Genomic DNA, 14,242 nt, shown 5'->3' on the forward strand with positions numbered 1-14,242 from the left:
GGCTTTACTAAGTACTAAATACACTTATCATGAAGGGGTTTGAATAATTCTGACACTTCAGTAGTCAGTGTAAGGCTACTTTCACACTAGCGTTAACTGCAATCCGTCACAATGCGTCGTTTTGCAGAAAAAACGCATCCTGCAAAAGTGCTTGCAGGATGCGTTTTTTCCCCATAGACTTGTATTGACGACGCATTGCGACGGATTGCCACACATCGCATCCGTCGTGCGACAGATGCGTCGTGCTTTGGCGGACCGTCGGCACAAAAAAACGCTACATGTAACGTTTTTTGCTGCCGGTGGACCGCTTTTTCCAACTGCGCATGAGCCGGAACTCCTCCCCCACCTCCCCGCACCTCACAATGGGGCAGCGGATGCGATGAAAATCTGCATCCGCTGCACCCGTTGTGCGGCGCTTACAACGGTAGCGTCGGTAACCTCGGCCCGACGCACTGCGACGGGCCGAGCCCGACGCTAGTGTGAAAGAAGCCCAAGCGGTAATTTGTGCTGAATTTGCAGAAATCACTCGTTAGATTAGTTGTGTTGAGCCATTTACATTGTTTTTGTTGGAGTGGTTTATTGTAACAGCAGAAAGTTTGTTCATTTTTCTAATAAACGTAATTCGCAATGGGAGGGAGGAGTTAAAAAATTGGCTGAAATACTTACCGCACAGTTTGGCCAATACTAAAATATAATACTAGATGTAAAACTTAGTGTTTAGTAAATTCACTTGTTCATACTAAAAAACTATTTCCTCTTTCCTGCTATATGAAAATAACGTATTTTCAGTATGTCAAAATATTGTGTTGCACCATGCAAACTGACAAATGTATTAAATGTGAAACAGTAACTGGTTATATATAGATTTAGAACCACTGGTGTCATTGCCTATTAACGCAACATACGGTACATTCTAACAATGCAGAACAATGGCCACAAATGGAATCTTCTGTGAACTTTATCTATAAAGTGGGACACAAAACCAAGAGGATCTTTCAATGCACTTAACAATGGAAACATTAATAAATTAATCTCATGGGCCTGATGATGGTATAAAGCCTGTGAAAATCTGTATCAAAATGGCAGTATAATCCTGATATTGAAATGAACATTTTATGCGTGCAGCTAAAAAGGAAGGGTATGTTCACATGGCGCCTTTTAGACACAGATGCGCCTGCCGAGTTTGCCAAGACTAGGACACTTCAGGAAACCGCCGCCATTGTTTTTCCTGAAATAGCTTTATTGGCGTTTTTCCATTTAATTCGCTGGTATCTTTCTTTTACTTTAAATAACAAGCGGCTTCCAAGCAGAAGCTGCCCAAAGAGTGAACATGCTACCTCTTCAACTGCTCCCCGGATTTTGAAGTCTGAAATAGTTAAAAGAAGTAACACATGCACAGTAAGTGATTTCACATTGTTATGCATTAGGTTTACTCTTTGCAACACTTTAATTTTTTTTTTATTTTCAGGTGGGTTCCAGGGGGGATCTGCTTAAAAAAGACTAACCTGAGAGAGATCATGACTCCCAATCTATTAAAGAGGTTGTCCACTACTAGGACAACCCCTTCTTAGTCAAAATGTTTGGCTCCAATAAAATAATAAAGCCTATACTCACCTCCCATGCCGGCGCCGTTCCCGCGATGTCAACACTCGCTCTCCCTTGGTTTCTTGTGCGGTGTTGTGACACATGACGCCGATGCCCATTCAGCGCTGGTGTCACTATCTCCGTCTTCTGACAAATCGAACATGAAGAGGAAGGCTTCCTCTTCATGTTCGGATTGTCTGAAGGCAGGGTTAGGGATGCCAGCACTAATTCGCGGTGTTATGTGTCGCAACAACAGCACAGGAGCCCCAGGAGAACTAGGAACAGCGCCAACACGGGAGGAAGTATAGGCCTAATTATTTTATTGGGGCTAAGGGAGGGGTATGAGAAAAAGTCGTCCAAGTAGTGGAAAACTTCTTTAAGTCTCTGCCCGCCAAGTTTGACTGATTGATGCAATTTGTACTTAAAGGGAACTTGTCACCTCCCCAGGAAGCAGCGCACAGATGCAAGAGGGGGATGATGGACAGCGGGGAGGCGGCTGAAAAAGAGGGAGACACCATACCTCTGGGACTCAATACAGGCATGGGGCGCAATTTTTAAAAGACACTATTTCAGTGTTACTAGGGATCAGAAACATAAGAGCCACCTTCACAGAATGCAGCCTTAGTGCTGCTGGAGGTGGCTCTTTTACTTAAAAGCGCCCTGGGGGGGGGGGGGGGGGGGGGTGACAAATTTAATTGGGTGAACAGCAGCAGGTAGGAGGGATATTGAGAAGCTAGGTCAGCAAGGACCAAGTATAAACTTTTTACAAGGATCAAACAGGCATTCTGATGTGGATTTTCAATATAAATGCAGGTCAGGCCATAGAGATCAACGTAGTAATGTATAGTTTGTATGGTGAATAGAGATGAGCAGACCCGTGGAAGTTCAGGTTCTGGTTCCCCACTGAACTTTGGCTCAAGGTTCAGTTTCCAGAACTTTACCCGATCCCTATTGAAATCTATGTAGACCCAAACTTTGGACCTAGAAAGTCTCTCTCTCTCTCCTCCTGGACTTCCCTCGGGAATCCAAACATTAAAGTTTGGATTCGCTCATCTCTAATTGTGAAAGCCTCTTATTCCACGTTTTCTGCTACTCCAAAGAGGATAATAACAGGAAACTCTGTTCTTGTTTGGAGAATACTGCACCCAATGGCCTAAGGGTCCAATCACCAGGAGAGGGAGAAGCTTTAGTGGTGCCTAGGGAATAGATTCCAAAATATATCCTTCATCCTTGGCTCTAGCTGGGCATGATAGGTGTTCAACGGACAATCATTCATCCAATAGCTACAAGTTCTGCAACTGCCCCACAACATGCACTACTGCATCTGTCAATGGATGTATGGATAGTCTAACAGTTTAAGAAGTCTTTTCAAGGGGGCGTGGCTGACCAGATTCTCTGTGGGCGTGTCTGCACAATTACCCCATGAGCAACGCCCCCTAGGGAGGGCACAGTCACATGGCCATATTAATCAGACCGAGATCGGACCGCAATGCTTTCCCAACCAAAGCGTGGCAGGTGCATAAAAATATATGAAGCCCAGGAGTCGGGAGAGCTAGTACCCAGTCCATGCATTGCAGTCTGATCTTGCTACAATTTTTATGGCCGTCTGATTGCGCCCTAAGGAATGCAATCATTTGCATTAATAAAAGGCCCATATTTCTGGAACTGTATGGCAGAAAATAAATGTTCAGATTAGCAACGAGAATAAAATAGGAGGAAAAACTGGTCACTTTTGATCTTCTATTTGCTTCATAAACTGTGACCCACCGATGGCACAGTGGGTTACTCACCATCTTGTTATTCCGGCCTGCCATTCATACATGTCCAGCCCTTTGGTCTCTCCCCTCTACTTCTGGAGAAAAACTGAAGACAAAACTGATTCAATAGTTTCCTTTGGGACCAGTTTGGTGACAAGCCGCATCATTCATCAAGTCACCCTGAGTTGGGGAGACTTATCTTTCGGTCCATAAAGACTGGACACTACCATCCGCTATGCCCTACTCAGGCAAGAAGAACCGTCAAGACATAGAAGCTCTCTATGATACCTGTATTAGGCCTCCTTCACACTATTTTTGCACCATTTTTGTAAATGGCATAAGGTAAAATACCAGTACCAATTGTGAATAAAAACCGTAGGAAGAATGATTTAAATTCATTGCGTTTCTACAACTATTTTCATGTCCTAAGCAGAAACCTATAGGCAAAAACATATGCGCGATGATGAGCGAACGTGCTTGGATAAGGTTTTATCTGAGCATACTTGGTGCTAAAAGACTATCTTCAGCCTGCTCGAATACTATGTTGGAGTCACGGCGGCTGTTCGACAGCCGCAATATATATTGGATTGGTGCTTGTTAGGTAACCTCTGTATGTGTTGCTGCTGTCAAACAGCCGCGAGATATGCAACCACAGGGATCTGAACATATTATTGGAGCATGCGGAAAACACTCTTAGCACCCGAGTGTGCTCGGATAGCACCTTATCCAAGCACGTTCGCTCAGCACTACTTGCAAGAAGTCCGCCACTTTTCTAAAAAATGAGCAGAAGGGTAGCAGGGCTTACAATAATTCCCACCAGATGTTCGCATAAATTATAGCAATTATAGAAGAATTTAACAATAGGTGTAGATTTCAGCTTGTGGCACATGGATTACCAGAGATGCACCAACTCTATTAAGAGGCATGCACCTTTTAAAGAAGTTCTCCAGGTATATATGACCTACTCTTAGGAAAGGCGATCAAATAAGAGATTGGTGGGGTTCCGCAGCCAAGATCCTATTGATGTAAGCATCTCCTTATAATGGGTAGCGGCTGCTAGGCTCCTATTCTCCAGAAAAGGAGCTGTTCTGCAGTACACAGCAGAGGCTGCTACACATGGAATGGAGCTTTGCAGTACAGCTCTGTTCATCCGGCCGCCTCCGCATCTGATAACAGCTGATTGGAAGGGGTGATCTAACCTTTCAGTCAGTCAGCAGTATCGGTCATCAATATCGTTTGCCCAAAAACCCTTAGTCCATCACTGATTTGACGAAAGTGAATCTATCACTTGGGTCACGCTGCATAAACCCAGAGCATATATATATTTATATATAGAAAATATATACAGTACTTTACAGTTCCAGCCAGGGAGCGTAGCCGGAGATGAGTCCGGCTATTCCAGCGGCGGCTATGGTCCCAGCATAGCTGCACCCAGTGATTGACAGGTGTCTCCCATAACGAGAGACCTGTGAATCACCACCAGCAGATCTCTGAAACGCTGGAACATTTGAGAAAAATATACATGGGTGCAATTGTACCGCAATTACACTGCTCGCGGTTTCGACTGCATGAAAGGAATGACAGATCCCTTTAAAACTTTTGTATATAGGACAGTGTGTGAACCCAGCCATGAAGTGGGGTCAGTAGCGTTCATCCCAATAGCTTCAGGTGTGCAGCTTCTAACAGCCGTCCGTCAAGATCCGCCTAGGAATCTGCATAGAGCATAGCCCCTTTGTAGATCAGTTGCCACCCTGCAATATTCCTGAGCCCAAATTAAGTGTAGCTATGAGGGCACACTTCGGAGAAGAGTACCACTTTAAGAAAACTGATGTCATGACTAGGAACACATGCCAAATCCCATTACTGTCAGCCATGAGACAGTCCTAGTAGTAATGTTCACCAACACTGTAAAGCATAAAGGAAACACAGATAATCAGGCGGCTTTCCCTCAGTGTTATTAGGCTGTGTTCTCAGTGTTATTAGGCTGTGTTCTCAGTGTTATTAGGCTGTGTTCTCAGTGTTATTAGGCCGTGTTCTCAGTGTTATTAGGCTGTGTTCTCAGTGTTATTAGGCTGTGTTCTCAGTGTTATTAGGCTGTGTTCACATGTGAAGAATTTAGGCAATTTTCCAAAATCTCGATTGCGGCAAGAACAGCGAGTGTGAACGCCGCCTTATCTTAAATCACCTTCTCATCCAGAATATGTAACCCCATACACCCCAGTGTAGAAGTTTGCTGAATGTCAGGCACAGTCCCAGTACTCCCAGCATGCAGGGCTCCAGAGGGGCCACTTACCTCCTCCAGGCTGCTCACTGAGTTCCTGCAGCTGCTCATCCTAGTGGTGAAGGAAGAGGTGGTGGGCGAGCTGTGGTCCTCCAGGGTCTCCATGATAAACTCACTGACACTGATGAGATCAGGCATGGTGCTGATGGGGAAGGGGCACCCAGCAGGAGGGGACTGGAGGATTGGTCAGGAGTTGGCTGCTGGTTTCTGCACTGTGTGAACAATGCTCTGTGTTTGCCAGCTTGTATTGCCCAGGGAGTGTGTGGGTGTGATAGATGCCAGTTACAATGCCAGGCTCTTCATAGATGCCCAGTCCCCTGCAGTCCAGCGCTGAGGAGTCGCAGTCCGGGGAGATCAGCTGGATTCTGGGTCCTGCCTCTTCTGCTGCAGCTCCTCTGTGCGAGTGAATGAAAGGGGAACTGAAGCGCGCATGTGCAGACTGCACGAGGGGGCTACAGCAGAGTGGGTAGGATGTGAAAGGAGAGAGGTTTGGTTGTGTGAGAAAAGAATTGATGGGGGTTGGAGAGGAGATACACTGATTAGGGAGGCATGGGGGACAGATTTGGGGTTGTACAGGGGAGGAGGAATAAGGAGATTTGTTACTAAATAACCAGGGGGGAATCTGCCAAGGAAACTAAGAAGAGAGATGGAGATTACACAAAAGTGCAAGCCACAAATTGCCTGAAACTTGTGATGTGGCCACATTGGGGGTAATGATTGCGACCCTATAGTCGGCATCCAATCCGGTTGGATTTCTGTACACCCCATTCAAAACTTGTGATCTTATACCGCACGGTGCAGTCTAAAGCCGTATTTTCAGTCAGTGCGCTGCCTGTGCGCTCAGCAGATTGCATCCAATATGAGCCGCCGTGCTTACGCACATCAGCGAGCTTCCACATGGACCGAGCGTGCTGTATGGCAAAAATGTCCTCAGTGCGGGTCTTTACAGCCGCCACTCACTGTGCGCCAAGGGTCACTGAAAGCCGGCGGCGCCCAGGAGGAATAAGGCCCCGGTCACACTCTCAGTATTTGGTCAGTATTTTACCTCAGTATTTGTAAGCCAAAACCAGGAGTGGTGATATATACAGAAGTGGTGAATATGTTTCTATTATACTTTTCCTCTATTTGTTCCACTCCTGGTTTTGGTTAACAAATACTGAGGTGAAATACTGACCAAATACTGCTAGTGTGACAGCAGCCTAAAGGTGATTTTCTCCTGGATCACGCACTTTCATGTGGCGAGTACCTTCATATTGCTATAAACCTGCAGATTAACCCTATATTTGTCAATAGAGTTACTGGACCTGACCAGTTCCCTTTAATAACTGATCCTGTAAAATAAAAACAAACTGCCCACTCATAACAAGTGAGAGAAAAGTCAGCCTAGTTTTCTGAATGAAACTTGGATTTTTCTTGTATGCTCATGTGAACCTACCCTAAATGGCAGGCAGCTCATGCACCTGTCCGCTATGGAGACACTGGCACGGAGCTGGTCACGTCTGCAATTTGGGAACTTGACTGGTCCTCAAATTTCAATATTTGAATGAATTAAAGAGAAGCAAATAATATAATATTGCTTAAATAGCAATTCCTAATGCTGTTATATTGCTGAGTGTTATGATAACCCTTAAAGGCAGGGCTGGCATCACCACGTGGTGCACTTTGGCCACTGCTGGGGCCCACTCTCCTTCTGGGACACCGCAACGCTATGGGGACCTTGAGCGCTGGCACCGGCCCCACTTTCAAATACTCATCTCTCTCCGTTCCCCGCTGCTCCAGTCTCTTCAGCATCTTGTGACTCTCTGTGATGTCTCAGGGTAGAGGGCGCTATTGCGTCACTACAGCCCACCCTCTGCCGAGCAGTGTGGAGAGTCAGAAGATGCAGTGGGGAATGAGGAGAGGTGAGTATTTGATTTTTTTTATGTACGTAGCGATATATGGAGCCATTATACTGTATGGAGCAATAAATGGAGCCATGATATACTGTATGGAGCACTTTATGTGGCCATTATATACTATATGGAGCAATACATGGGGCCCAGTATACTGTATGGAGCAATATATGGGGCATTATACTGTGTGGAGCGCTATATGGGGCCATTATTCTGTATGGAACAATATATGGGGCTGTTATACTATATGCAGCATTACAATGGGCCCATTATACTGTATGGAGCATTATATGGGGCCCATTATACTGCATGGAGCATTGTATGGGGCTATTATATACTATATGGAGCAATATATTGGGCCCATTATACTGTATGGAGCATTATATGACGCTAATTATACTACATGGATCATTATATGAGGCCCATTATTCTGTATGGAGCACTATATGGGGCCATAATATATTGTATGAAGCAGTATTTGGGTCCCATTATACTGTATGGAACAGTATATGGGGCCCTTATAATGTATGGAGCACTATATGGGGCTTTATATACTATATGAAGCCATATATGGGACCCATTATACTGAATAGAGCATTATATGGGGCCCATTATACTGTATTGAGCAATACATTGGCATAGATGATTTTAATGAGCGGGAGACTGCAAAAAAAGGGGTCTAGCCCATTTCTGCTCTCACTGAAGAGCTTGAGGAAGGTGAGTTTCAGTGCTCTTTTCATTTGGTGTGGGTATTGTGTGGCGGCCATTGTTGTGGTGGTTTTGTGCTGGTGGAGCGACACTGTCTGGAGTCATGGGGACTCAGTCTTGCAGCATGGGACGATACGGACTCCTTTCATTTGGTGTTGGTGCTGTGTGGCGGCCATTGTTGCTGTGGTTTTGTGGTGGTGGCACGGCACCTGTCTGGAGTCATGGGGACTCAGTCTTGCAGCATGGGACGATACGGACTCCTTTCATTTGGTGCTGTGTGGCGGCCATTGTTGCTGTGGTTTTGTGGTGGTGGCACGGCACTGTCTGGAGTCATGGGGACTCAGTCTTGCAGCATGGGACGATACGGACTCCTTTCATTTGGTGCTGTGTGGCGGCCATTGTTGCTGTGGTTTTGTGCTGGTGGCACGGCACTGTCTGGAGTCATGGGGACTCAGTCTTGCAGCATGGGACGATACGGACTCCTTTCATTTGGTGCTGTGTGGCGGCCATTGTTGCTGTGGTTTTGTGCTGGTGGCACGGCACTGTCTGGAGTCATGGGGACTCAGTCTTGCAGCATGGGACGATACGGACTCCTTTCATTTGGTGCTGTGTGGCGGCCATTGTTGCTGTGGTTTTGTGCTGGTGGCACGGCACTGTCTGGAGACACCTGGCCATCTGCACTGCCGGTGCATTGCTGCTGTGGTGGTGGTCGGCGCATGGCTCCGCTCCGTTAGGGCGGTAGGACCCACTACGAGGTTTGCCGTGACATGGCAGTGGGCTTTATACAGTCTGATCGAATGTTAAACTAAGAACCTCATGTTCAGTTATATATATTTTTGCCGAGAGGCATTAGATCAATGTATGATTTTTGGAGGTGCTGTCCATTTTCTTTTTCAGCAAACTTATGAATCCCCCCAGCGCACGCACTGTACACTGTGAGGATTCACCAGTTTCTGAACCGGGACAGGATTGTATGATTGAGTCACAGAGCCGTCTATACACCTATATGGAGCGAGGCCACGCTCTCTAGTTGGCCACACCCACTGGTCAGCCGCGTAACTAGTCTTTCGCGGCCTCTCTCGATACCGGTGTATGAAATGTATAAAATTTAATTCACTGTAAATGCAGTAGGTTTTCTGCAATCAATGCTCGACAGAAAATCTGTTGCATTTTAATGACCTAGGAATGTACCGTGAGGGCACATTCCAACATCTGAGTGCCCATGTGAGTGTTACCATCTCAGAGACCCATTTTTTATTTTTTTTAATCGGGTGTCGTCCCTGTTGCTTCTATTTTTTTCTCATACCTTTTTTCATTTTTTACTTTTTCCCTCACTAAAGCAGGTAGACAGGACGTCATTGGTGATGCTTTGTTTCAAGGTGGGGATGGCAGCCCGATACTCTGATTTCATCCCATTTGAAAATCCCAGCATGCACTTTGGATTCGCAAATGAAAACGTCATCAGAACAGAAGTAAAAAGATGGATGATGAAGTAGAGAGAGAACGGTAGGGAAATTTCAAATAAGGTTTATTAGATAAATGATTAAATTAAATAGACATTTAAGATTAAATTCAAATGTATTTTTGGACCACCCCTATTAAAAAGATGAAATTAGGATTCAGTTTTGAAGAACAAAGTCTGTCTTCCAATTTTCATCTGTGTCTCAAGGATTCCCATAGACATTAAATGGATTGTCCAGGACTATTTTTTTTTTTTTTTACAATGGGCCTAAATACTAACAGGCAGATAGTTGCCAACACGTGCTCGTAGAGTTGTATAGGCCCATTCACACATACATAAAAATCACGGATCTGAAAATGAGATCTGTGAGGGTCAGATAATGTTCTGTTCTGATCCGATTTTGAGGATCAGAATAGGACATGCTCAATGTGTCTGTAAAAGCAGACAGCACACCAACACTGTACATGGATATAGGAATGAAGCCTTACTATGTATAGAAGAGTCCCTTAGAATATAGTGTACTCACTTATTATGTATAGCACAGTCCCTTAGTATATAGTGTACTCACTTATTATGTATAGCACCGTCCCTGATTACGTACCATTCTCTCTAGTTATACAGTTAGGGCCAGAAATATTTGGACAGTGACACAATTTTCGCGAGTTGGGCTCTGCATGCCACCACATTGGATTTGAAATGAAACCTCTACAACAGAATTCAAGTGCAGATTGTAACGTTTAATTTGAAGGGTTGAACAAAAATATCTGATAGAAAATGTAGGAATTGTACACATTTCTTTACAAACACTCCACATTTTAGGAGGTCAAAAGTAATTGGACAAATAAACATAACCCAAACAAAATATTTTTATTTTCAATATTTTGTTGCAAATCCTTTGGAGGCAATCACTGCCTTAAGTCTGGAACCCATGGACATCACCAAACGCTGGGTTTCCTCCTTCTTAATGCTTTGCCAGGCCTTTACAGCCGCAGCCTTCAGGTCTTGCTTGTTTGTGGGTCTTTCCGTCTTAAGTCTGGATTTGAGCAAGTGAAATGCATGCTCAATTGGGTTTAGATCTGGAGATTGACTTGGCCATTGCAGAATGTTCCACTTTTTGTCACTCATGAACTCCTGGGTAGCTTTGGATGTATGCTTGGGGTCATTGTCCATCTGTACTATGAAGCGCCGTCCAATCAACTTTGCAGCATTTGGCTGAATCTGGGCTGAAAGTATATCCCGGTATACTTCAGAATTCATCCGGCTACTCTTGTCTGCTCTTATGTCATCAATAAACACAAGTGACCCAGTGCCATGCCCATGCCATCACGTTGCCTCCACCATGTTTTACAGAGGATGTGGTGTGCCTTGGATCATGTGCCGTTCCCTTTCTTCTCCAAACTTTTTTCTTCCCATCATTCTGGTACAGGTTGATCTTTGTCTCATCTGTCCATAGAATACTTTTCCAGAACTGAGCTGGCTTCTTGAGGTGTTTTTCTGCAAATTTAACTCTGGCCTGTCTATTTTTGGTATTGATGAATGGTTTGCATCTAGATGTGAACCCTTTGTATTTACTGTCATGGAGTCTTCTCTTTACTGTTGACTTAGAGACAGATACACCTACTTCACTGAGAGTGTTCTGGACTTCAGTTGATGTTGTGAACGGGTTCTTCTTCACCAAATTAAGTATGCGGCGATCATCCACCACTGTTGTCATCCGTGGACGCCCAGGCCTTTTTGAGTTCCCAAGCTCACCAGTCAATTCCTTTTTTCTCAGAATGTACCCAACTGTTGATTTTGCTACTCCAAGCATGTCTGCTATATCTCTGATGGATTTTTTCTTTTTTTTCAGCCTCAGGATGTTCTGCTTCACCTCAATTGAGAGTTCCTTTGACCGCATGTTGTCTGCTCACAGCAACAGCTTCCAAATGCAAAACCACACACCTGGAATCCACCCCTGACCTTTTAACTACTTCATTGATTACAGGTTAACGAGGGAGACGCCTTCAGAGTTAATTGCAGCCCTTAGAGTCCATTGTCCAATTACTTTTGGTCCCTTGAAAAAGAGGACGCTATGCATTACAGAGCTATGATTCCTAAACCCTTTCTCCGATTTGGATGTGGAAACTATCATATTGCAGCTGGGAGTGTGCACTTTCAACCCATATTATATATATAATTGTATTTCTGAACATGTTTTTGTAAACAGCTAAACTAACAAAACTTGTGTCACTGTCCAAATATTTCTGGCCCTAACTGTATATGGTGCTGTCCCTTATTATATAGCTTCCTCTGCTGTTATGTATAGCACTGTCTCTTACATAGTTTATTCTTGTTATTTTTGTTATTCACAGCACCCTCTTTTTTATTACATAGTCCTCTCTCTTGTTATATATAAAATGACTGCTGATGGAGGAGTCAGTGACCAGACAACCAGTCCATCAGCTCCACCATTAGAAAAGAAGCTTTCCCATGCTCCATCAGCCATCATTGCATTATATATCTAACAAGACAGGACGGTATGTAATAAAGACAGGGCTCTATATAATCCGATATGTAAGGGATGGTGCTGTACATAACAAGAAAGGGCACTGTGTAATAAGGGATGGCAATATATAAAAAAGGAGACTTTGTAATATATATACGTGTATGTGAGTGTGTGGGTATTTATAGATATGTATATGTAGCTTTTCTTGCACAGGAGACCCAAGCTGTCCGCCCCTGAATTAAATAGTCCGACTCCTGGACAACCCCAGCCTAAGACTGCACAATTAATGACTGGATGCTCTTCATAGAGACGTGAATAGAGACACTCAGTAGACAGCAGAAGCATTGTTGGAACACAATGATCACATGCTACTCTCTAAGGCCCCATTCACATATTCGATTGACATGACCTAGTGCTGTCTGTTGTTTTTCCCCAACAGCACAATAAGAGTTTCATTGATCCATACACACGTCGGATCCATGTGTCTGGCCCAAGAGACTCCGAGCAGGTCCTATTCTCATTCGTTTTGCTAATCAGACTCTGCCAAGAATTCTCTGGGGAACTGTGTGACACTGATGACATACTGAAGACAGATTGGACTTCAACGTTTCATCCATTGTTAAGAGTCAATGGATAAGAAAAAGTTTAGACAGTCTACCTGCTTCAGTGGGAAAAAAAACGTATGCAACTAGGATAACCCCCTGACAAAAAAGTCGGTCTGTTTCTCTTGAATGGTAACAGTCACACGGATTTGATTGGGAAATGGGTAGTTAGGTATGTGACCACAGATGTAACCATTATGGTTTTTTTTTGGTTTAATTAATGAGTGGTCCCTCATCTGCTTGGGACCCCCTCTAAGGTCATGTTCACACGTTCAGTATTTGGTTAATATTTCAATAATTTTTTATTGAATTTTTAATATAATTCAGAAAACAATAATTAAAGGAGTAAAAGGGTTAATAGGGGGAAAGGGAAATATACTTTTTATGGGGTATGGGAAATTGGGAAAAGAGACAATTACAGAGATGATATGGATTTGTAAGCCAAAATCATGAGGGAAACAGGAGAGGAAAACCGTATTTTCCGGCGTATAAGACGACTTTTTGACCCCTAAAAATTGTCCCAAAAGTCAGGGGTCGTCTTATACGCCAGGTACGGCGTGTGCAGGGAGCAATCCTGGATGTCGGCGTGTGGTTTCCAGGGTCTGGAGGAGAGGAGACTCTCCATCAGGCCCTGGGATCCATATTCATGTAAAAAATAAAGAATAAAAATAAAAAACATGGATATACTCACCCTCGGACGGCCCCTGGCTCACAGCGCTGCTAGCGTCTCCCTCCGTTCCTAAGAATGCAGTGAGTGAAGGACCTTCGATGACGTCGCGGTCACATGAGCGGTCAGGTGACCGGTCACCTGACCGCGACGTTATCGAAGGTCCTTCACTCACTGCATTCTTAGGAACAGAGGCAGACGCTAGCAGCGCTGTGAGCCAGGGGCTGTCCGAGGGTGAGTATATCCATGTTTTTTATTCTTTATTTTTTACATGTGCAGCGCCCCAGAGATCTGGTCGTTGGAGTATGACACTCTGCCACTAAGGGGAGTGATAGTACGTCTGATGGCACTAAAGGAGTTCTCCTGACCAGGTATCACCAGAACACATTAGACTTCACACTCCGGCCACTAGGGGGAGAAAAAAGCTTTATTTATTGAGCCACTCCTCACACTGGTAAAACTAGGGGTTGGGGAGGAAGTTAGTCAGAAGCTGACTGGGTTGGATTCAGGCAACATCCCGTGGCAGGGGGTGTTGCAGGGAGAAGACACAGGGGGGTCCCTGTCAGGCGTGGGAACCTGGCAGGTGCCTAGCGAACAGAACAGAAGGTAATGGAACCGTGCCTGCACTACCTTGCGGCAGTATCCTAAGAAAGAGACACTAAGGGAAGGATATTGTGGAACAGTGTAAACGAGATCATGCACAAAGGAGTACCAGTAGGAGTCGTGCCGTGAGACCGAGGCAACATCCTACTGAGGCGCGTAGCCGGTGGCCGGAACACCGTGGGAGTAACTGACTCTAGGCCT

At 44.7% G+C, this 14,242-nt stretch overlaps 1 protein-coding gene across 2 annotated transcripts in view; it reads right to left on the reverse strand.

Annotated features, from left to right (window-relative positions):
- The window catches only part of LOC138664936 (arf-GAP with SH3 domain, ANK repeat and PH domain-containing protein 1-like), a 288,656-nt gene extending 282,644 nt beyond the window's left edge, over positions 1-6,012 (reverse strand). For both annotated transcript variants that reach the window (XM_069751989.1, XM_069751988.1), the window contains exon 1: positions 5,635-6,012. In XM_069751989.1, coding sequence (XP_069608090.1) covers positions 5,635-5,760 — 126 coding nt within the window. In that variant the 5' untranslated portion in view covers positions 5,761-6,012. The remainder of the gene's footprint in view (positions 1-5,634) is intronic.
- Positions 6,013-14,242: the final 8,230 nt, after the last annotated feature.

Source organism: Ranitomeya imitator, chromosome 2 (assembly GCF_032444005.1).
Source record: "Ranitomeya imitator isolate aRanImi1 chromosome 2, aRanImi1.pri, whole genome shotgun sequence".
Taxonomy (NCBI): domain Eukaryota; kingdom Metazoa; phylum Chordata; class Amphibia; order Anura; family Dendrobatidae; genus Ranitomeya; species Ranitomeya imitator.